This window comes from Sminthopsis crassicaudata, chromosome 3 (genome assembly GCF_048593235.1).
Source record: "Sminthopsis crassicaudata isolate SCR6 chromosome 3, ASM4859323v1, whole genome shotgun sequence".
NCBI classification, from domain to species: Eukaryota; Metazoa; Chordata; class Mammalia; order Dasyuromorphia; family Dasyuridae; genus Sminthopsis; species Sminthopsis crassicaudata.
In genome coordinates this window covers 593426396-593451737 of record NC_133619.1, presented here as the reverse complement: position 1 = coordinate 593451737, position 25342 = coordinate 593426396, and the positions used below count along the sequence as shown (strand labels likewise).

Genomic DNA, 25342 nt, shown 5'->3' with positions numbered 1-25342 from the left:
CAGATCATAGCCAACAAGTGAGCAAGTTGGCATTAACTTTATTCTAGTTTCTGTATAATTTTAAGTACATAAAGGTTTATTCCCACAAGCCTCAGGAATGGGTAGAAGTCACAGGACAGTTCCCCCCTCCCCCGCCAAAAATTTAAAAAAAATTGCATATTTTAGTAAATATTCTAAAGGGAAAATAAAAACCATTTATACATAGGAAAAGCTATTCAAGGCCCGAAACCATCAAGTTCAAGCCCATGCAACAGCCCATTTTGGAAGCTTCATGCTTCTCTGTTCAGGATAGAAACAAAAGCCTTAAGCTTCCGCCAAGAAAAAGTCAAACCGTTTAGGGACAAGAGAAGGCAGACGCCAAGAAATGTGACATGAGCCAAGACAATTCTGAAAGAGAATAGATGACAGGCACCTGTCAAGATTCATAATAGTTAGTGGAGGGGAAGAAGGAATGCCAGATTCCTTGGAATGATTTTTAAAAAACTTTTCTGAAAGGAGGTGCTTGGCCAACACCCCAAAGGCTCACATGATGAGGGCCCAGCTTTCACCTAACCGCTGTAGAGTGGACTGTCAGTTGTAGCCCCGACTTCCTCTGGCAGTTGGTACAAGGGAACCTCCTGGCATGGCACAGACAGAATGAGAAGAAACGTGGAATAAAAGGAATGCTAACAGGGAAACAACTCGGCTTGGAATGCTGTGTGCCCAAGTGTCGGCCTTTGGTCCAGGGCAGCCATGTCACCAGGCCCAGGAACATATATCACTTGGTGCCAGTGAATTAGTTTGGTTAGAATATCTAGCTGGGGTTACACATCAGCTTCCACTACCTTCCTGAAAAGCATTACAAAAAAGCCTGACCCCTGCAGGAACAAGTTGGTCCATTCATCCAGAGGGACCCATGTGTGTCCCCCTTCCCAAAGCTGAAGCCCATCCGCAAGGGTCTCAAATTCCCCAAGGAGGGATTGGTGGTGTGGTTCAAGCCGACATGGAGAAGACGCACCTTCCTGCAGATCACATGCAGATGCCCAACTGACCTGCTGCCCCACCCCACGTCTCAGCCTGAGGTATATTCAGTGAAGGCAGGTAGCTGTACTTCTCCAAGGAGAGAGAAGCCTTTAAGAGCAGAAAGGTAGAGGAAATCTAGGAAGAGAATCGTCTGAAAGCAGGTGTATCCCATGGTTTGGGAGGGGGGAGGGCACAGGACCCAGTGGCACTCTCCTTATCCAGCAATCTCGGTCACTGTGGTAACCAACTTCTGCCCATTCCAAAGCGTCTTGAACTGCTCAGGGACAGGGAACTCGTTCTGTGAATAAGGCGAAAGAGACTGTAAGTAAAACGACTTGAATAAGCAATGTGGTCTAATGACATTAGACGTGAAGTCAAGAGACACTGATTCAAGCTCTGTGGTGCTAGATCAATTATTAGATGCCTATGAACCTTGTTTTCCCTCCCTGCCATTCTGGTGAGGGAAAAACCTTTAGTTTTAGAAAGCACTAAATGATTAGATTCTGGACCTGGGTTCCTTCTGTTCCTATGGGAAGGATCCTGGGGACTAGGGACTGGGGCTGGTAACAAAGTGAAACAAGAATAACCCCTAAAAAGGACTGCAGTCTGTTTGCTGCCCATGTCAAAGCCCAGGTTTATGCCCCATACTACTGAGTGTGCCCCAGAGACTGGCCTCAGCCCAGCTCTAGGCTAGCTCCTTGAAGTTCTCATGCTAAGACAGGAGGGAACTGAGGTGGGCTGCTCCCTGCAATACCCCCATTCAGGGAGCCACGGAGGAAGAATCTCCAGTCTGGATTGCACATCCGGACCCAATTCACAAGTGGCACTGAGTTATTTGCTGTTCAGTGAAGATTTGCTCTCAGTTAGCTACTCCAAGAAACCGTTCCCATGAACTCCGAGGGGGAGGGCACTTACAAAGTCACCACTTTCTGTGGGAATGAGGACATTCATCTCAGAAGACTTGGCACTGACTATCTCACAGTCCAGAGAATTCTTGCTCAGGTATATGTGGCAGCCATCTGTCTTATTGATGGAAATAGTTGGCACTTTACCCATCACCTGAAGAATAAGAAAACAGAAGATTTAAGTCTAACACTAAGGGCCAGATATTAAGTGGCAGGGCCAAGATTCACACTCATCTCTGGTCCTCAGTTCCCCCCCACTGTAAAACAGGACTAAACTAGGTGGTCTCTATGTCTATTCCAGGTCTGACATCTTGAGGTCATGAGTCTTACCTGGCTCCACAATGTACTTTCAGAGGTTATCTGAGGGGGCTCCTGCTCCTCTACCCTTACCATCCAAGTGATCAGCTTTCAGCCCTTTGCTGAATCTGACTCGCCATCAAGGAAAAGAATGCAAAGTAACATGTGGTAGAGCTCCTATGTCTGTCTCCAGGGTTCCTCTGGGACCAAGAGAAGAAGCCAAGAGATTGGGTTACCTGAACTTTGATGTCTTTGCTGTTTATGATCTCCACAATACCCACGACGTCATCAAACACCAAGCCAAGCTTCTTACAGTTATCTAGAGAGAGAAGGGGCTGTTGTTACTAGCACACCCCATAAAGTCTCCTACTCTTGAGACTGGGTTCTGATACACTGTGGCATCCAGAAACCCCATGTGGAAGGACCCTTTGCACTCACCTAATGTGATGGAATTGATTTTGCCTTTGATATGAAGTGTAGAACTCGCACACTTGTATATGTAAGCCACTTGCTTCAGCTCTGTGTCACTTATCACTAGGTTGGAAACATTCTCCTGGTTTTCCTGTTAGAGATGGAACACCTCCATTATCTTCCTTTTTAGAGTCTGCTAAAAAACATTTCTGCTGCTAGGAGGACCTAGTGATCTCTGAGCAGAATCTCAGGTTAACCTATTTGCAAAGGCTCTCAAAGTCCAAAATCTTCCTGGGCATCGAGGCTTTGGATGAGGCAGCCTTACTTTCCCCTTCCATGTTACTCTCATGCTGCTGCCAATCCTACATTCTGGCTAAAAACCAGATTATAAGCTTCTTTAGGGCAAGAATTAATTTGATTTTTCTGTTCCCTACATCAAACACTAGAGAGCCTTGTCAAACCAACAAAAAATGTTAAAAAAAAAAAAAATCCAACAACAACTCATTAAAAGAAACTCTTTCAGTCCTCCAAGTCCCATCCTTATTCCCAGGTCTGGAGACTCACCACTCTCCATTTCTTGCCCTCCAGCTCCAGCACTGGGGGCTCCTTTTTGGCGACTAGTTTGGGAGCAGCACTGCCAGCAGGCTTGGGAGCTGTAAAAGGCTTGGGGCCACTACGCACGGGGCCACTCTGGCTCTTTAAGGCCGGGTTTTTGTGAGTCTTCATATCATCTGATACATGCTTCAGAGCTGCCAAGAGCAAGAAAATTTCAGTTTGTTAGCAATGAAATAGGTCAGGATGAACATGGTCAATGCTTGTGTTCCAGTCAAGACAGAACTGAGAGCCCTAAGTGGGAACATGGGAAGTTCCTCTCTGGAGATGCCTCTAAGGGTTATGAGGAAAGGCACCAGTTAGATTTCTAAAAATGTGGTTTTGTTCGGGCCAAGCAGTCTCCCTCAGGGGAAGAGCTTATTTTCACACCCTATTTAATCATTAGCCATTGTGGTCTTTTCACAAAGGGCAACCAAGGAAGTCTCCATCTTGCTCCAAAGCCAGATTTTCCTTTCAGATTGTGCAGAATGCGCCATGCACCTGCTGTCCAAATTCTGGTCCACCTTCCCTAAAAGCTAACCAAAAGTGTCAACCCATTACATGGTGACTACATCCCAGGCCCTAGAGACTTGAAGAAAACCAAATGGTCCTTACTTTCAAGCTTATACCCTAACAGGAGAGACAACATGTACATATATGATTATACACCAACAATCAAATAGAAGAAAATTTTGGGTGCAAGGACAAGGGTTGTTGGGAATCAGGAACGGCTTCATTTGCAGAATAGCACCTGAGCTGAGCTTTGAAGGACCATAGAAATGCTCAGAAATAGACGTGAGGAAAGAATGTATTCTGGGCATGGGGGATGGCCAGGGCAGTGAAGGACAGGCTGACCAGATGGCAAAGCTACATTCCTTAACCACTTACCATGTGTGATGCCCTCTCCCTGATTAATTTGAGCAAACAGTGCAGACCGTGAGGCAGACTCATCACAGCCAGCGCTGGTGGGGATGGGTGGAGGAGGAGGGCCAGGTGGGGGAGGAGGGGCTGATCCAGCTGAGAGGCCTGATGACGCGCCACTCAGTTCCTTTGCTGGTGGTCCCTGGGAGAGCAAAAAAGAGATTAGTTAGCAAAGGGCAAGACAATCAGCTATCTTGTCATTGTTCTGTGTCCTGGGGATACCCATCATATCCCAGCACAGGAACCGTTCTGTTCTCTCTCCTGACCCACCACCATTACTCCTCCTTTTTTTCTTCTGTCTATACTTTTTAGGACTTAAATCAAGCAGTGAGGTCCCTCTAGGCAATACTCTGCCCTGCTGATGGCACTCTGGTCTAAGAAGGTAGTTGGTCTCTTTTTTGGATGGAGGGATACAGGGGGAAACACTCACCGTTTTGCTCCAGGCTAGGCCAGTGGTGTGGTACTCCTTAATGTACATTTGCAACTCAGTCCAGATATTCAGGTAAGCTTTTACCCAGTCCACATGCTTCTTATCCCTAGAGAGAAAAAAGAAAGGGCAGTCACAGCTAGGCAAGTGGCCTCAAATGCAGCAACGCCAGAAAGTGACTGTAAATCATTAAATTCAGTATCTGGTTGCACAACACACGTCATTTACTCCCATCTTGGGATTCGTGCTGAAATACCCAAAGAGTGCAGTCTTTATCAGGATTTACCAAGTTCTAAGTGCTTTGGGAGTATAAGCTTGGTATGTACCTTTCAGTGAAACTACAATACTGGTCACAAAGGGATGGGTTCTGCAGTCACTTCAGGTCTTAAAAACCCCTTTATTTAATAAACATATATGAGCACTTACTGTGGGCACAGTTTTGTGCTCTGAACTAGTTGTGGGAGTATCCACACTGACATAATCACAGATCTTTCAAAGAATACGGCTATTGAATGGCTAATATGGAAATGTACTGTTTTGCATGATTTCACATATATAATGAGTATCATTGCTTGCCTTCTGGATGAACAGAGGAAAGGCCAGAGGGAAAAGAATTTGGAATTAAATTTTTAAAAAATGAATGTTAAGACTTGTTATGTCCCATCTCTGTGAAGACCGTGAATTCCTTCAAAGTGGGGGTCCTGGTCTAGATAGCTTTGCAATCTCCCAGAGCTCAGCAGATGCCACTCAGTAAGTACAGGAAAACAGAGAGATAGGCTTAGAAAAGCTATGTGAGAAAGAAGCCCCTGCCTAAAACACCTGCTACCCTCAACTCCAAACCAGAACCAGAAAAGGGAAATAAGTAGTCAGGGCTGGTAGGCCTTTGAAGGGAGGCTGAAGGGCAAGAGAGAAGGCAGCATCAGGCAGCACCAGCTTGTCAACCAACCTCCAGAAAATATCTAACAGGGGTCATGAACAGCAGCAGGCACTCAGTAAAGATTCATAGAACTGAAAAAAATGAATTGAAATATCAGTTTCAGGTAATTTTAGATATCTAGCTAGCTGATTCAGCCAGATTTCTGGGTTGAAAAAAGCCTAACCCAAGGCCATCATTCCAGCTAAAAAGTCCTCAAAGAAACCAATAACTAAGAAGGTGAATTAAAGAACACCTCATCAGCCCTACCTGCTGCTGCAAGGTTCCTAACTCCATGAGCCTAAAGGAGAGGATGGGACAGGGGAAAAAGGGAAGAACTGGGGACACTGTAGGAACAACAGAAAGCAGGAAGAGGGGGGAAAAAAGAAATATTGTCTTTAATTCTTCTTAAAAGAAGACATCTGGGATAATGTATTAGAAAACCAATTTAATCCGCAGTCAGAACTTTGGGTGCATCCACACTGCCATTCACTAGCTGGTAAGGTCCTGGGCAAGTCACTGTACTTTTTTTCCATTTGTGAAATGGGGCAATAATCTCTAGGCTTTTGTAATAGGGCAAACACTTTACTAACACCTAACACTTTATAGAAGTACATGTAGCAGGTACATCAGCAGGATGGCTAATGAAAATGTTTTCAATGAAAAGTTTTCAGCCACATTAATTCCTGAAAACTATCTGCTGAGCTGCAGAAGGGATGCAATCCATGAAAGGAATGTCCTTACCAAAGAAATCAATCTGTTGAAGGATTAAAGTATCTAAAGTATATCAATACAAAGTGCTCACTCATGTTTACCATGCACTAAAAACCATTATCCAAGAAGTTTTATGTGTTGGCCATATTGTAAAATGCCCATGAGAAAGGGGCCCAACCACATGGAATGAAAAGCACTCACTTGCAGTAGGTACAAGATACAATTATTTGTGCAAATGCTGACAACACTGTGCACACTCTTCCATAGGGACAGCAAGCCAAAAAGAAGGTACTCACACATCTTTGAACTCCTTGAGTACCCGGTTTGTATAAAACATGGCAGCATCATTCATTTCCTTCACATAAGGGCCAGGCTTTGGAGCCTAAAGACATAAGGCAATTAGATACCCGATCCTCTGGTCCACCTCCTCCCAGGGGCTCCCAAATGCAACCAGCTCACCATGGCCACCCAACCCAAAGCAGGGATACTCTCGCTGACAGCTGATAGATGATTGAATAATTTGCTGCCTCGGTTCTTCTCCCGAAAGTTCTGAACCTCCTGGATCTGCTCAGAGATAGGTGCCAACAAAGACGAGAGCTTATTCTGAAGGGGGGAAAAGATTTGGATGACAGTCAGACTCTGATTTCTATAAAACACTATGGATTCTGAAGCTTAGTACATTTAGAAATGGTTATAAATTCTTTCCCTGCATGTTATCTCTTCCTTATTCCTACCCTCAACTGTGAAAACATGCAGAGCTTGTTAAATATTCCATACTCATCATGTCTCTCTCCAACCAACCTACCAATTCAAAGACTTCCTGGTATCCTCAGGATAAAGTTCAAATTCTTGTGCCTAGCACCCAAAAGTCACCTACAACCTTCCTTTTTCTAGTCTTACCTTCTATTACTAACTTTTTTACATAACACTACCTAAGAATCAAATTGGAACAAGCATCCTTCCCCCTGAATTCCTACTCAGCCTTCAAAGACACAAAGCAAAAGGTATAGAAACCTTCCCTGATTCTGCTACTGGCAGCCACCTTTTCTCCTGCGATCTCACACTGTACTTTGTTTTGAAAGCCTCAAGTTTCCACGTAAAATTATATAGTATAGTCCTGGATCTGTATCTTTCACCCGACTAGATTATAAAGTCAATGAAGACAAGGATTGTATCTTTATTTTGTCTCTTCCTGGGCCTAGCATAATGCTTAATAAATATTTAGTGAATAAAACACTCTTGACTGTTTTTTAAGGCCTTCACAATCTGGATTTACTGCCTTGCTATTCCACCACAAATCTTGCCCTCTGGCTCCTGGCATTTGGGAAACACTGTTCAGTTATTTCAGCCTTGGTTCACCACTTCCTTTCTGAGGTAATCCCAGACTACTCTGATCATTCCTTTCCCAAAACTCCTTTAAACACTTATTGCTTGCACAACACAAGGAGATCCTCACTTTATTGGTGCCAGAACCAGGTCACTATTTCCAGATCATGCTATTGCCATATATGTTCCTCTCCCAACTCAAGCCTTTTTTTTTTTTTAAATGCTTGTGTTCCTCTATTACAATGTAAGCTCCCTGAAAGCAAGATCTGTGACTTGTTTTGTAACCTCCATGTTTAGTATCAGACTGTTAAAGGAAATACTATTAAATGCTTGCTTCCTTCCTCCCTCTTTTCCCTTTATTATAAAACTGATCTGAACACTAATACATTATTGGTGGAAATGTAAATGGATCCAAACATTCTGGACAGCAATTTGGAACTATGCCCAAAGTGCTATCAAACTGTACATACTTTTGATCTAGCAATGTCTCTACTGAGCCTGTATCCCAGAGATCATTTAAAAAAAAAAAAAAAAAAAAGAGGAAGCTAGGTTGGATAGAACACCAGCCCTGAATTAAGGAGGCGCTGAGTTCAAATCTGCCCTCAGACACTTAATACTTCCTAGTTTTGTGATCCTGGGCAAGTCACTTAACCCCAATTGCCTCAGGAGAAAAAAAAAAAAAAAAAGGAAAAGGACCCATATATGAAAAAATGTTTGTAGAATCCCTATTTTGTAGTGGCAAGGAACTGAAAATTGAGTGGATGTTCATCAGGTGGGGAATGCTTGAATAAGTTATGGCATATGAATATTATTGTTCTATAAGAAATGATTTCAAAAAGGCCTGGAGAGAGACATATGAATAGGTGATAAATGAAGTGAGTAGAACCAAGAAAACATTGTACAAAGCAATAATAAGATTATGTGATCATCAAGTGTGCTGAACTTGGCTCTTTTCAATAATGAGATGATCAGATCAATTCCAATGGAATTGTGGTGGAGTGAAAGAAGACTGTGGGGGCTGAATGTGAATCCCAACATAGTATTTGCATCTTTTTTTGTTGTTGCTTGCTTTTTTTTCCTTCTTTTTTTCCCCTCATTCCCCCCCACCTTTTGATCTAATTTTTCTTATGCAGCATGATAAATGTTAAAATATCTATAAAAGAATTGCACATGTTTAACATATATTGGATTGTTTGCTTTCTAGGAGAGGAGTGTGAGGGGAAGGGAAGGAGAAAAACTTGGAACATGAATGCTGAAAACTATCTTTGTATGTATTTTGAAAATTAAAATTAAAATTTTTGCGCAGATATTAAAAAACAAAAAACTTGATCTGCTCTTATGCTCCACCTAAGAAACAACACTGGCAGCTCTAGATAAGTAAGCAGTGTTGAGATGAGCAAAGAGATGTGTTGAGGAGAGAACAGTTCCTTGGAAAACAGTGAAAATCAGTAAAGATACCAATTGAGACAATTTATTGCTTCAGCAAAGTTGCAGGCTACAAAATAAATCCTCAAAAGTCAACTACATTTTAAGAAAACAATAACAAAATCCAAGAGGCACAAAGAGAAATTCTAAGTAACTACTAAATACATTAAGTATTTGGGGAATCGGGGGCAGCTAGGTGGCACAGTGGATAGAGCACCAGCCCTGAATTCAGGAGGACCTGACTTCAAATCAGATTTGATCTCAGACACGTAACACTTCCTAGCTGTGTGACCCTGGGCAAGTCACTTAACTCCAGCCTGGGGGGGGGGGGGAATTGGGGGAATCAAGCTATCAAACAACAAAAAAGACTTGTATAAATTCAATTACAAAGTGCTCCTTAAAGAAATAAAGAATAATTTAAATAAATGGAACTGCAGCCAGTGTTCATGGCTAGGTTGTACCAATATAATAAAATGACAATCCTATGAAAGTTAATTTACCTTTTTAATTCCATACTAATCAAATTATCCAAGGGATATTTTATAAAACTTGATAAAATGATAAGAAAATTCATATGGAGAAACAAAATACCTAAAATAACTAAGAAATCATTTAAAATTAGGGATGAAAGGGAATTTCCAGACTTTAAATTATATTTTAAAACAGTAGTCATCAAACCACTTGATATTAGCTTTAAAAAAAAGAGAGAGAAAATTAGATCAGTGATATAGACTGACAAAGAAGGATCAAAAATAACAACTCAATAACCCAGTGTATATAAACATGAAAATAAATATTACTTAGGGGAAAAAAAAGGTACTCGGAAAACTGGAAAGCAGTGTGGCAAAAATTAGGCTTAGCCCAACAACCATATACCATATTCCTAGTACACTCTAATTAGATATGTGACTATTTTGAAAGATCATACTATAAGGGTGTATGTGTGTATATACACTAACCCCCCCCTTCTTACCTCCCATCTGACTAAAAGCCATCTAAGATATGTTGTTCAACAAAAGGTTTTCCAATTGTCAATACTGAAAAATTACCCATGCATATATCTTGTAAATAAAAAGCTTTAATAATAATTAAAAAAGATATGTTGTTCAAGCATATGAAAGCAAGCAATTCTTTAAAATATTGTAAAATATTAACCACATGAAAAAATGTTCCAAATCACTAATTATGAAAGAAATGCAAATCAAAACAACTCTGAAGTTTCATCTCACATCCTGCAAATTGGCAAGGATGACAAAAGATGGCAATGTTGGAAAGATTGTAAGAAAAGAGGCAGATTGGTGCATTGTTGGTGGAGCTGTGAATTAGTACAACCATTTGGCAAAATAATTTGATATTATGCAAATAAAGTAACCAAAATACCTGTATCTTCTTAGCCGGGGATTCTATTGTAGGGCTTATATTCCTTAGAAAACCATTAAAAAGAATAGAGTTCTCTTATATGCCAAAATATTTTAAAGCAGCACTTCTTTGTGACTGCAAAGAAACAAAGTAGTTATCTTTCAACTGGGGAATGGCTAAATAAATTGTGGTACGTGAATATAACAGAATATAACTTGTTTTAAAAAATTATGAATTTGATGAATAAAGAGAACCCTGGAAAGATCTATTATGAAACAATGCAGAGTGAAGTAAGCAAAGAAAACTATGTCTAAAACAATGTAAAGCAAAAGAAACACAATCATCTCAAGTAAATATAGAAAAATTATAAAGAACAAGACTGATTTGAAAGAAGAGCTATGAATAAAATAATCCTCTCCTATTCTTTTGCAGAACAATAGATCCACTACTGCATCTATTTTCACTTTTAAAAAAATGTAATGACAAGTTATCCTATTTTTTTTTTTTGTCTTAAAAAAATGTTACATGGGATGGCTCCCTGGGAAGCAAAAGGGGAGGGATACTGGGGGAAGTTGTGGTGATATAAAAAAAAAAAAAAAAAAAAGAATAGGTAGTAATTCTTGGATCTTGTGTAGTCCATACAAGACCCAAAACAGCAGGCATTCAAATCCAACTACAGACCATGGCAATCAGGCAGAAACCTTGGCTAAGTTCATATGGTGGGTGGGTCATGTTTCTGTGCTCTAAGGAAATATGTTTCCATCCTTATGTCTCCTAGAAGCCAATTCTCAACTCAAGGAGAGCAAGCTGAAGCCATGGACTTGTGCCAGGGTCTCAGCTGCCTGACTTACTACAGAAAATATAGACTCTAAGGCAATGTTTAGACAAGGCATTTCAACCAAACAAATCCAGAAGAGAAATTAGACTCAAATGTATTGAATGTTTGCTAGTGCAGTGAAGTAAGCTAAAAGTTCTAATGCCAGAGTTTTGATGCTGTGATTCATCAAAATGACTTCTCTTTGAGAAGAACTGTCTGAGTATCATCCCTAGGAAAAGGAAGAAAAAGCATTTTAACTTTAAGACATGTTTCTAAATTGGAATCTTTTCTATTTGAGCTGCATGATATAACTAAATGACACCAAAACCTATTTGACAATGCTCCTTAGATTGCCAAGGAATGGCCTGACATTTGGCATCAGCAGGACCAACTTATGCACCCTAAGAAGCCACACAATCTTTCACTGATCCAGCCAGCTTAGGCTGGAGGCTTAGCCAATAAGAGAGTATAGTTGAATCAACAATGAGTCCCAATCCAGCCCCAGGTAGCCTAGGTGAATGAACCAAGACCCCCTAGTAGACTCAGCAGCATGTTCCCATCACTGTTAATAAACATGGGTCTATTGCTAGTGGCCATGAGATAGTGTCTAGCTCAGGATACTGTCTGGCTTTGTAGGATCCCCATCTCAGTCAATTCATCTTTCCTCCAGACCCAAAAGAAATTAGGCATTACAACTGAAGCTACTGGAAGTACAACTCACCCCATCTGGCTGCTGGCATTGAGAGGCTGTCACCAAAAGAGAGCGTTCAATCTTCAGACCTGTGTGGACCATCTCAGCCTAAGGGAAGAAGAGAGACAGCTGTCTATAACACACCACAGCCCATGGAGTTGGGTAAGAGAACCACTCTACCTGACACTTCTATATCTCTAGCCTGAGTCCAACACTTTATAGTGCATTATGCAAGTTTTCCTAGATTGATAAGAGACAGCTGGTGGTATAATTAAGTGAGTGTTTTGGGCCTAGAATAAGGAAAACCAGAGTTAGAATCTAGTTTCTGGCATTTATTAGTTGTGTGATCCTGGACAACCTCCCTGCCTCAGTTTCCTCAATTGGAAATTGGACATAACAGCATCTACCTCATCAGTTTGTTCCGAATATCAATAAAGTATATATCAAAACCTTAGCATAGTGTCTGGCACATAACAGTCACTTAATAAATGCTAATTCCTTCCCCTTCCCTCAGCTTATTACTCCAGGTAATAAAAGCTGGCTAGGGAAAGAGTAACAACACAGGAGGAAGTCATGAATATGGACCATTCTCCTAGTGAGATGGAACAGTGGTGGTTCCTGCAGGAGGGATAGAGAGGTATGGAGAAAAAGGCGCCTCAGAAAAGAGAGGTCTTTGCCTATTTTACAATGTTGCCAGGGACAAACCTGACAATAATTAAGGAACATAATTACTTATATGAAAATATAGCTCTGCATATTCCAAAGCATGATAATGAATCCTCTTGTTATATAATATTTTAAGATCAGGACTGTAACTGGTTCCCTAGTACAGAAATGAACAAAGTGGAGTCTCATGCTTTGGTGAAGTTTGATCTGTGGAAAAACCCACACAATGTGTTGAGACACACGTGATGCATCTCTCACTAGCAAGGCTACTTATAGCACAGTATAATATCAGCAGGAAGAAGCCTTTGAGAAAAGCTAGTATAATGTCCTCATTTCATAAGAGGAAGTTGAAGCTAAGAAAACTTATGTGACTGGCCCAACATCACATAGTGACGAAGACCAAATTCTATGGTCTATGACTATTGGATTCATTATATGACTACTGGAAGCAATAAAATACAAGGGCAAATGATTTTTAAACTCAAGAAAATGGGATCTGGGGGAGAAAGTCAATCAGTTCTTATTAGAAAGAAAGGACAAGTCATCCTTACATGTTTTTGAACATCTCCCCCAATTTCTTTGCTGATCTTTAGATATTCTGCTACTGGTCCAGCAAGTAGAGAGTCAAAAGCTTCCACATATGGGGCTACTCCTCCTAAAGAAAGACCACATAGAAGAGTTAGAAGGCAAGCCAGAGAAAGAAAAAGCACTTTTCCAAACACAGTTCTAGTCCCCCTTTAAATGAGAAATTCACATCCCTAGCAATTATAACGTATGTGGGTTGGTCTGAAATGGTTGAGTTGCCAGCAAGCTGCTGAAGAGAGTGAGCAAATGTGGGGTGGAGGGGGCAGAATGGGAGAGGAGAGTTCTAGTATAAATACTCATCTGACAAAATGCAGCCATTTTGCTGAAGGAAAAACAGGAAATATTACACTAGCAGGAAGCTCTGGTGTTAAAATAGCTTAACCACAGGCTTTCCTACACAAGTCGTTTCCTCTCTCCCTACTTACGTACTCACACAAGCAACATCAATTTCAGGAGTCAGATCAACTAATTTCAGGAATTTTTGATACTCAAATCAGTAAGCTCAGAAAATGGGCTTTTTCCTGAAACAAGAAAAGCTTCCACTGTGTCCCAAGATCACTTACCTTTTGGAGAACTGTCTCCACACCCTCCATGCATGCCTGAGGAGTGGGATACCGCCTCCAGCCGGCCCACTGCTTTCTCCAATCTCTCCACCAGATTTTGCATATCAGCCATAGCTCACCACCTGCTAAGACAGATCAGATGTCAGCTATTGTTGGAAAATGACACCACCTACTAAAAGATCCCTTTTTTGTTTTTTAAACTGGTGGGATGGCAAAGAAATATCCATTCTGAGGAGCATTTGATAATACCAATCTAACTAGTTTTGCACAAATGCTTGCTATATGAGGAACTAACTCCTCGACTAAACCTACTTGGTAAAAAATACATATGAAATAAATGAATTCTTATCTCTCTTACCTATTTCACAAGCAGGGAGATATCAGAATTTGCCCCATCCAATTATCTAACATTATGTTGAAGTATGAGTTGGTAACTAAGAAAGGGAAGTAAATTTCAAGAACTGAAAAGGACACTCTCTAAAGTATCTTGGTCTACACACTCTTGCTTTAAAGGTAGAAACAGGGTTTAAATATTTGTTCAAGATGACACAAAAAGTTAGTGGGAGAACTGAGACCACAACCCAGCTTTCCCAACAGCCAATCTCATTTGCTGTCCATTTATCATCCTGCTCCACTCAAGAGCATCCATTGCATTCATGATTTAACTAGGTCGAGAGATGAAGCTGAGTGATCAACTACTGCTTGAGACTCCCACATCAAATGAAATTCATCCAAAGAATGACAACATCTAGAATACCAGGACAGTTGGGCTTGGCACATTTGTATTGCCAAAACGAAAGATAAGGAGCTGGTCAAAAAAGAGCAAAGAAAACAAAAACATTCCTTGTTCACTTTTTTTTTAGATACCAGTACAGATCTCCAGTTGTCTCACAAAAAGGAAGATGGGTTTGGCAAAATTGTTTAAGATAGAGGAGAAAATTAGAAACCAAAACCAAATAATCCTTCCAACTTGTCTGATTAGAAAATTAACACCAGTTTCCAAACCCAGACTTTGAATAGAAATGCAAGCAAAGAAAACCAGATACACTCTCACCTACATTAATTACTTCTGCAAATATGATACTAACATCTGAATTCAAGAGTTACCTTGACCCCCTTCTAATTCAATCTAGCTTGAGACTGTCTTGTTTAAAAAATAATAAATAAATAAATCAAGCAACTAGAAGAAACAGGTTTTAACCTACATTCTCTGACAAAATGCAATGATCTCTCTATTTTATCTATGTGTAAGTTGGGTGAGTCACTTAAAATGTCCCAGACCTGTTTTTCCAACTTCAAAATAAGAAAGAGACCACAGGGCCTGAGATCCTTTGGATCTTTGGATACACATTTGCCTTAGATACCTGCTTTAGAGACATATACAAGGTAAAAAACAGCCCAAGTCTAGCGACCTCAGTTCTTGTATAGGCTCCACAGTGTGACTATGACCTTCAGTAATTCCCCTTTCTCTTAAAATGAATCTTCATTTCATTTATAAAAATTAAAGTTATTGGCAATGATTTCTGGGGTTCCTCCAAACCCTAAACATCTATAATTTTTCAAAGGCCATAATCCACCACACCCTATGGATCTCTGGAAAAGATTACTAATATCCAATAAACTTTCCTTTGCAGATACTGTCCCAAGTGTTTGCTATAGAAATGTGTGGTTTCAGCAGATGGAAGAGTCAAGCCAAGGCCAGCATTAGTCAGCTCAAAGATAACTGCTGAAGTCATAGGAAAAAGCATGCCATTTTCCCCTCTCTAGAGACATACAAGTGCCAATGTTCTAAATGGCATACAGGTCTGTCTGCTGGAGTGCACTTACCCAATTTAGATGAGCAAGACAGTTTCTCCACGGAACTGTTTGGCTTCATTTTACCTCCCTTTCCCCATAATTCATTTTGTTGTAAAGAACTTGAATAGCCCAAGTAAGCTATAGTTCTTTCTATCTAGCTAAAGTCAAACTTAAAAAAAAAAAAAAAAAAAAAAAAAAAAAAAAAGTTACTGACAAGATTTTAGGTGTCTGGAAGCCAGGAATGAAGAGTGAACTAAGGTTTTCCTGTCTGAATCAAAAGATGAAAGCAACAATTGGCTTCTGGAGGGTTTCTTCTACAGCCTTCTCCACAATCAACACATACACATTCCCCTCTCCAATTCCAGGATGCTTTAATTTCCATAACACTAATGCTTTTCATGGCTTGAAGCTAGAAAACACACTGATAAGGAGTCAAAACTCAAAACCAGGAAGAGATATTTTGGAGTCTGTAAAAGTAGAAGCATCTTAAGAGAGTTAATTAGCAGGGTACAGTGAAAAGAACTCTCGGATCTTAGAATAAAAAAACCTGGGGGGGGGGATTTCAGATCCATCTGAATACCAATTAGCTACAAGACTTTCCTTCTTTCAGATGCCGTTTCCTTATCTGTAAAATGGGGACAGACAGGTACCACATATATTCCAAAGTAAGTGTTAATAAGTGTTTTGTAAACCATAAAGCTCTAAAGAAATGAAAGCTAGTATTTATCATATAAACATGGACATGTCATCATAATGAAGTTAAAAAACTTCATTCTAGCCAGTGTTCTCAACTACTGTCTAGGAAATTACACAAGGAAAAACAATTCTAGACAAAAAGACAGTCATTGGAAAAAATGTGACTAGAAGATCAATTACATTATTACATTAAATTCTACATAATGCCAAGCACACTACCATATGTAAAGATAGTGCTGAAAAAGAAAAAAGGATCATTAGGATTTTTTTTTTTTCTTAAAAAGCAACAAAATGTAGAACAGAAAGAATCAATGACAAGCAAGACAACTTTGAAAATTACATGCTGGTTTTATTTTCTAGTTAAAAATAAAAAACTGACTAATAAACACTTGCATTTTCATATATAATCCTCCTTTTCTGGTTCAACGATGCATATGGAAATATCAATTTTGTTTAATGTTTGTCAAGCTTGGAATTTTAAAAAGGAGCAGTGAGATAGGCCAGAAGCAGTAAAATGAAATAATTAAAAAATCCAAGGGAACGTAAAATGCAATAGAGTTCAGTCAAGAATATGAACTAAGGAAAAGCCCACTGAATTTACCAATTAATAAACATTTTAGCCCCCTATTAAAGGCTAATATCATCTTTATTTCCCTTACTTCAAATCTATTACCACTTTCACTCAGAAGCTCATTCCTTCAAGTTTTGTTATAATTCAACTCTGGTGCCATCTCCTCTATGACACTTTTTCTTGATCCTCCAATTAGAAGTAATCATTACTTCTTCAATTTTCTTCTGGAATTTTCATCCATCTCTATCAGAATCTACCTTACATATGATTTGTGTATATATAGCAACCTCCATAGATAACAATCTCTCCTTAAGGGCAGAAACAGTGTTATTTTTTCATTTTTAATATATCTAGCACTGAGTAGAGCCTCTTACACACAGTAGGACCTTAAAATTAATATTTCTTAAATTGAATTGTAAGGTAGCTAGCTAAATAAGGGTCTTTTCAAGGGGCCAATATTATTAAAACAAAAAGCCATAATTCTATACCAGTTTCACTCCATTTAAATCTCCTTTCTGTTTTTGGTTGCAATTTCCTAAGCTCTTAAGGAGGACTGGTTAGTCTCCTAAAATAAGCATACAGCTCTCCAGACCCCAAGTCAAAACAACTATGCCCTAGAAGGGCTAGTTGCTCCAAGGGTTTGGAACATTTTTGAATTCTGAATTCTGATTCTGAAGGTGGAGGACTTGGGTCCAAACTTCATCTCTGAGGCTTACTGCCTACTTGACTCTTAACCTCCTTCCCTAGATTTGTAAAATAAGATAGAGTAAGATAGCCTTTCAAGTCCTATTTAGCTCTCTATCTATAACCCTATGGGAAGATAAGGACAAGAATTGCTTAGAACTGGGGATCTGAAGGGAAGGCAACAATATCAATAAGATCACATATTCACTGAAACAAACCCTGAGTTTAGCTCTGTTGGAGATGGGGGTGGGATGGGGTGGTAAGAGACTTGTATTTGCTCTTTTTTTTAACTATACACAGAGTCTAGAGAGAGTTGATGGTTTGGGATAATTTAGAAAAACCAATCATAGATATTTTGAGTTTCAGTTGACAACAATTTATCAAAATGAGCTTGGGAGAGAAGTTGGGGGTGGACAAAGAGCTTGGAAGGAAGGCTCAGAGCTTTAACGAAAATACTGTTATGACAGGGCTAAGGTCAATTTTCTCTGTGGGCTCATTAGTCTCCTCCTGGGAGTCTCCTCTGAAGTTCGGTCTGTCTCCCTGGGTGATTAAGCAAGAGTCACTACTGGCACAGGAGATTTGTGCTTAGTATATTTTCAAACATTCCTCTGTGTGTTTGAAAGGTACAACTACCATGTTTCATAGTTGGCAGGATGGAGAATCTACAGGACAAACTATTCTACAATAACTAGACAGCTATTTCAAATGTTCCCCTTGGAGACTCTGAAACTAGGACAGAATACCACTCTTTAGCCACCACTAGACTACCTAGCACCATTTTTTTTCATTTCCAAAAGCACATGAATTTTCATAACCAGATTCTTACATATCACAAAGTCAAAAACTAGACAATACAACAGGAGACATGAACTTCTGCTAGAGAGCAGAAGACAGACAAACTACTCTTTAAGGCCTGAGGTTTAACCAATAATAGACAAAACTCTACATTAGTTAAGTTACCATCTAAACTCAGCACAATACAGGAATTACTTACTGTCTTTCCCACAGGGTTTGATTTCAGCGATTAAACCAGTGACATTTCACTACTTGTGCCACCTGAGTTTAAAAGTTTTTTTTTTTTTTTTTTTAAAGAAAATGCTATCTTTTAAGAATAGCAAGGATCCAATCTGATACAAATGACTAAGTCCTATTTCCTCCTTAAAAAGTCTTTTACAAAAAGAAGTATCCCCCCCAAAAAAAAATAGAACAAGTAAATAATAGTTCAAAAGATATATAATTTCATGAATGAGGTTAATTCCCTCCACCAATCACAACCAAATTCCTTCCATGCAAATCACAACTCTTCCAATTTTAATAGTTTCCTAAGTTTACCATGTCCAAAAAACAAAAAAAGTAATCACCAAGTGAAAATCTCTTTGTACTTAGCTAACCTGGTCCTTAGACAACAGACTTGACAAAGCTTACCTTAGAGGAAAAATTTTATGGAATGAAGAATATATATCCTTGAATCCAATAAATAAGCTCAATAGTGGGTGTTCTTGAATGATTCTGTGAGCCTTCAGCAAAAAATACTTCTGTTGCTTCCTGCATAAAACTAAATTGTATTTTTGTATCGTTGGTGAGCTTAAACCAATATAGTAATTTAGGCTCAACAGGCAGTCTATAAACGGAGGGACTGAGCCAGCTGACTCCAGTCTGTGATATAAAGCTCTGACCAAAATCCATCTAGTTTCAATTCTACTCTTTGGCCTGATACACAAATTCAGTCACATTTCCTAAAGAATAGGCATTTGTATCTTGCCAACCTACCAGGTGCTCTGGAAAGCTCTACTGAGGCAGCAATCGCTTGGATTGACTTCAAAATAATAGCTTTAAAGGCCACAAATGCTTGCACCCCTTTCCCCCTTCCCCCATTAGACATTTCAGCTATATCTATTTAAAAAATAATAAAGATCTCATTTATATGGTTATATATATATGTTTATGGTTGCAATGTGTTCTGCCTGCATTAAGTAGAGAGGGAAACTACTCTTACTCCCATTTATAGATAAACTGAGATTTAGAAAAGTACTATAACCCAGAGCACATTTAGTAAGTGATGAAGGCATGACCTGAACCATGTTCTTCTGGTTCTCAGTTCAGTACTTTTTTTCCCTCTCTCTCCCTAAGACACTGAGACTAAGACTGATTATGCACAGCAAACAAAGCTATACTGTGAGGAGGAATGTTTCTGGAGCACTCATTAATTATGTTGACATGGTGTAAATCAAAAGAAACTATTGCTTCTTGATGAATGCTACTTGTGTTAATGTAGGGACAATGGAATTCTGTATCAATTGAGTCACTTTATCAGATATATGAAATTTAAAACAAAAATAGTCACCATTCACTAATTGCACATAATCTAAAGACAGGCAACAAGCACACAGAGACAACAAGGACATCATACACCTTCTCTTTGGTTTTGTCTTAGTGGGAGGAAGCAGAGACTTGGATTTTATCTACACCATCCCCCACCACTGGAGTAGTGTGATGTAATGGAAGTAGTCTTCGGGAAGTCAGAAGCCCTGGGGTTCCAATCCCACTCTAACACTAACTTCCTGTTCTACTTTGGGCAAGTGATTTCTCCAGACAGATGCAAAATGCAATGGCTGGACTTAGGTTTTTTCCAACTCTCAACTTCCACATATAATTTTCTGCAGTCTGCAATATTCATTTCCTATTAGGTTAAAAAAAATATTTGTAAAAATATTAAGTTTCTGCTCTCCAATAGCAAAATAATTTGACCCTGTCCCTCAAGGAGTGTGAGCAAGTCAAAGAATCTAACAAAGAAAAATCCAGATTCTCCTTGACAGAGACTTTTTGATGCTTAAAGAAATGGTAGGGGGCAGTGAGGTGGCACAGTAGATAGATCACCAGTCCTGAATTCAAGAGGACCTGAGTTCAAATTTGGTCTCAGATACTTAATACTTCTTAGCTGTGTGATCCTAGGCAACTCACTTAACTCCAATTGCCTCAGCAAAAAAAAAAAAAAAAAAAAAAAAAAAAAAAAAAAGGTAGTAGGTTAGGAGTTGCTACTACATTTCAGAAAATTCAAATCAGAAACACTGCTTGGACCGTTCCCCAAAAGCTAATTAAAACTTAAGCCAAGCTGCTGAGTCACTTTTCTGACTTTTGGGGATCATAAAGTTGCATCAGAAACTTTTCAAACAGGAAGGAACTTAATCCCTTAAAGGGGTACTGACAAGGCTCAGGCTGGTACACAAGGTCTTTAATACTCCTTGTTTCCAGGACTCTCAATAAAAATTATTTTCTTTAAATACCTTTAACCTCTCTATATAAAATGAACTGTCATCAAGCCAAGAAAAAAAATTCTTTTATAGCCCACACACCTTACTCCAACTACTTGGCCCTTTGTCCCTCATATATCATAATTAGAAGGTGATATCAGATATAAGGCTTCTCCTATCTACCTTACATCCAAATGAGTAATTCAAGCAAAGGCAGCTCAATTCAGCTACACTTTTGCCTAACTTTTATAAAGCACCTATCACATACATCTAGGACCATGACAGATACTAGGGTGTCAAGGACATTAAAAAAAAAAAAAAAAAAAAGCCTATTCCTGAGAATATTGGATTTTACATGCATCAACATGGGAAAACAAGAAATACTATAGCTGGCAGAATTTGTGGCAAAAAACAAGTGTTACTGGAGAGAAATTAAGAATGAGAGAAACCCCGATTTTAGTTAGCTCTGTCCCAGGCTTGTAAGAGAAAATAAGACATGCATTGAGTTTTTATGAAGGAATGTGCTTACAGGAGCAGAAAGAAAAAAAAGAGGGCTTTCTGGGAGAATAGAACATAAGCAAACATAGGAATGGAATAAATATGATTTAATCAGGAGGCAGTAAAAACTTGATTGGGGAAGATTATGTGGGAGCTGTGATAGGAAAAAACTTAAAAATAAAGCCAAGTAAATTAGACTAGTTAAAACTATTATATTGTTTTGAGCAGAGTAGTAAATAGAAAAAAGAATAGTTTGACAGCAGAAATAGAATACTGGAGTTAGAGGCCAGTAATCTAGGGATAAAGCTAGAAGGGGCCTGGACTAAAATAGTGTTAGAAGAAAAAGGGATAAAAAAACAAAAACTAATAAGTATTTGGTGAATATGTAGCATTAAGTCAAAGATAAGGTTTCATGATTCAGTACTCTGGTTTACAACTCTCAATTTATACACAGTCAGCACTATTAGAGGTTTCTCTCTCTCAAATTGAAATCAATTAAGAATGTTTTTTTTCTTTAACAAGCACATCTCATGGTTAAAACTACAGAATAAGATGTAATTTAAGGGAAGACACTTAAAACAAGCAAGGTGCAAAAGGAAGGCTTTATTCCTCAAATTAGAAACAATACTTTTACACTATATACCACACTTTTCAAAGTGTGCTCAGATGCATTTATCTCAGATATTAACAACGAAGGTGCCATTTCATATTTGCATAGAATTTGCCACATGATAAAATTTGATCTTCATAATAGTCACCCAGTGGTAGAAGAGCCACCTACATTCAACGTTTGCCAGTTACGAATTTCTGGCAAGAAATGGGATGGAGTGAGAATAATTTACTGGCACCTCATGTTAATCATTTATCCTAATGAGGCTATACCAAGTTTAGGAAACATTAATTTTTTAGGGATTGCTAACAAAATAGCATTCGCTATCTTGGGAGCAACAGAATGTCATAAATAAGACATTGATACCAAGTGTCAGAAAGCATGGGTTTTCAGTACCCATTTGGACCTGAGGGGAATGATTCTGGTTAAATCATAACCTGAACCTCAATTTTCTCATTAGTTTAGAAGAAATGTATATCTTTAATCTATATTGAATTACTTGCTATCTAAAGAGAAGAAGAAAAACTTGGAACAAACAAAAAGTTTTGCAAGGGTGAATGTTGAAAACTATCTTTATATGTATTTTGAAAAATAAAGCTATTTTAAAATAATTATCTCATTAGAAAAACAGATGAAAAGAACTGTACTGTCAAAACTTCACAAAGCTGTCCTTGGGATAGTCTGTGTAATATTGAAAGCATGACAGAAAGGCGAGTCACTGTAGCAATGGATATATCAGGGCAGGACATTTTGCAAAGAACAACTTATCACTTGTTTGGTGCACATCTCATCTAAGTCTCCCCTCCCCCTTTTTAAAAATTAAATTTTTAGTAGTGTTTTATCTGGACTATTCTTTATATTTATCACAGTATTCCTTTTGGATTATGGATAGTCCATTCCCTGAACAATACCAGAAGAATTAGCATTGAAAAAATGTTGGGGTTGGTGGAAAGATGCTGGGAAAGGACCTAGTGGGGGAGTAAATTCTGCCTCTGCCAAGTATTACTTGGCTCTGTGGCCCTGCTCAAGTCACTGAATCTCTCAATACTCTCAACAACTCTCTAAACTTGTTAAGTTCCTCAGGAATTCCACCAGCTCTTGGCTCCATACTTGGCACACAGTTGGCACTTAATAAATGCTTGCTGTGGCATGAAGTAACATATGAAGTTAAAAAAAAATAAAAGAAAATAGAGGAGGCTTTGCCTTCTTGAGTAGCCTGGGATCTGTAAAAGAGCTATTTAATTATTGGATCCCAATGAAGCCCTCTCCTCCTCCTGTTCAATTCTGGGTCCACTGCACTCATCAATTGGAGAGGCCATCCCAAATGTCCAAAATAATATAAGGGCTTTGTGCAGTGTCCATACACAAGCATGCTGAAATCTGTCTCTTACTTTTCTTATTTCATATTGCTTTCCATTCCAGTGACACTGGCCTACTAGTCCATCAACAAGCAGTTATGAATTGCTTCCTATGGGCCTGGTATGATAGTCCTTGCCTTTAAGGGGCTTGCATCCAAACTAACCAGGTTCATATAAAGCAGAGGAATACCAGAAGAGCCTCTTGCAAGAAGTAGGATTGAGTCTTGAAAGGAACAAATCTAATGGAAGAATAGTCAATGCTAAGCCAAGTGACAGGACAGCATACTGTGCAAGGAAGAGCAAGTACAGTTTGTGAGGGGAGTCAGAGTGGGTACGAAGAAAGGAGCAAAATATAAGACTAAAAGACAGGAAGAGGGCAGATTACAAATAGCCTTAAATGCTGAGACAATTGTATGTTTGATCCCTGAGGTAATAGGGAGCCACTGGGGTCTGAGTAGGGAAATGACATGATCAGGGACCGTCCTTCAGGTTGATCAATGCGGCAGCTGAGTGGAAGACTACTGAAGTAGAAACTGGGAAGAAGTGAGGCGGGGAGATCAACCAGAAGAAACTGCATTTGTCCAGGTGAAAGAGCCCGGATCCATATGAAATGTAATGGTAGCAATGAGCAAGAAGTTAGATATGTGAGGTAAGTGAGAGTAAAGAGTCAAGGATGCTACAGAGATTAGAGGCCTGCAAGCGTAACAGGACACTAGAGAGTATCTGACACTACACTCAACATCACATCTCCAGACTCCACGCCACCACAGAGTGGTCCTCCCTATCTAGAAGACAGTCCTTTCTTACTATCCCTTGTGGAATTTTCTTAGATGCAGCCTCCTACAGGTCTTCCCTCCTCACCGATGACTTTGTATATACTTTTTGTTTCCTTCTCAGGGAACAAGTTGCATTATTGCCTCCTATAGGTTTTCAGTTCTGAGAGTCGTTTTTTCTCTTTATATTACCAGTTTTTTGCATATAGTAAGCACTTAATGTCTGCAGAATTGACTCGTGCACAGATAAATGCGCTCTCTGAAAAACTAGAGATCTTCCTTGTCAAAGTTTTTTCAGAGTTGGGTCTGTATCCTGTCTATCTTGTGATTTGCACACAGCACAGAAGGGGGCATGATATGTGTTGATTTAATATTTATTTAATGAACTCTCTCCTCTGATTCCCCCCAATCCACACATCTTGCTTAGAAAGTGGCCGAGTCCACCCCCAAAGAGTGGCTGGTTCCCAGGGTTCAAAAAGTTGGCCAAACAAAGGAAATCGGCAAACTATTTGCATACCAGTCTCCGGCCTTTCCTCCCCCCCCCCACCCCGCTCCCCCCTTTAAACCAACGCGAATAAAAGCAGAAGCATCCAGGCCACAGAGGAAGGGAAAACGCTGCTCCCGGCGGGGAGTCCGGCGGCCTTGCACCGGAAGGCAGCTTCCCGAGCTGGGGCTGGGATTGTACCCTGCCCGGCTTCCAAGGCTCCCGGCGGGAGGAAAAGGAACCTGCACAAATTAGGCGCCCCGGGGAAGACCGGGAAGTGGAGGAGACCAAGGAGAATCAGCTCAGCCGGGGCTCACGGCGCCCTGCCCCCTGCCCTCCTCGGAGACCCCGCCCCACGGACCCGAACCCAGCCCCCAACTTTTCAGCCCAGACCCACGAGGGGGAAGGACCGGTCCCCCAGCGTCTCCACGTCGGTCCTCGGCCCCGGGGGCGCCCAGTCCCCTCCACCCCACTGAGAGGAGCCCCTCTCCTCAAACTCCCGTCAAAGACCCCGGACACTGCAGTCCCGGGGTCCGGACCCCGCGGAGAGCCGGCCCCGCCACACTGCAGCGCCGGGCTCGGGGGCTCGGGCTCGGAGAGGGAAGCGCGGAGCCTCGTCCCCTCAGGCCGAGCCCGGGAAGGGGACCCAGAGCCCGGCGCCCCTCGGAGAGCACTGGCCGCCCTGACAGAGCCGGCCCAGCCGCTGGTCCGACGGGCGCGGCCCCGAGCGCTGGAAGGAGCCGCGCTCTCTCGGGGGCCCCAGTCCCAACCCAAACCGTCCCCGAGCTGGCCCCGCGACCGCCTCACCTCCGTCCTCCGTCCGCCTCAGCTGCTGCCTGCGCTCAGCCGCCCTTCACTTCCGGCAGGAACCGCCCAGCAAGCTCCGCGCGACCCACTTCCGGACCCTCTCCAGGGCGGTGCCGGCGGCAGCGGCGGTGATAGGAAGTACGTTAGCAAGGGGCGGAGCTTGTCAGATCCACCACCCGCCCAGTTCTCCCGAGCCAGTT

General features: G+C 40.5%; 1 protein-coding gene across 2 annotated transcripts; it reads right to left on the bottom strand.

The window, feature by feature from the left end:
• Positions 1-21: 21 nt before the first annotated feature.
• Positions 22-25342, bottom strand: CAP1 (cyclase associated actin cytoskeleton regulatory protein 1). Of its 2 annotated transcripts, none has more exons than XM_074305250.1 (13): positions 25143-25342; positions 13614-13738; positions 13017-13120; positions 11830-11907; positions 6641-6784; positions 6478-6563; positions 4558-4663; positions 4095-4269; positions 3180-3364; positions 2643-2766; positions 2441-2523; positions 1918-2061; positions 22-1300 (listed from the first exon to the last, which is right to left on the bottom strand). In XM_074305250.1, exons 2-13 carry the CDS (start codon positions 13723-13725, stop codon positions 1217-1219), a joined length of 1425 nt encoding a protein of 474 aa, XP_074161351.1. In that variant the 5' UTR covers positions 13726-13738; positions 25143-25342; the 3' UTR covers positions 22-1216. The 2 variants fall into 2 exon arrangements, with proteins under 2 accessions (XP_074161351.1, XP_074161350.1); XM_074305249.1 differs by having other exon boundaries at positions 13614-13735; positions 25143-25265.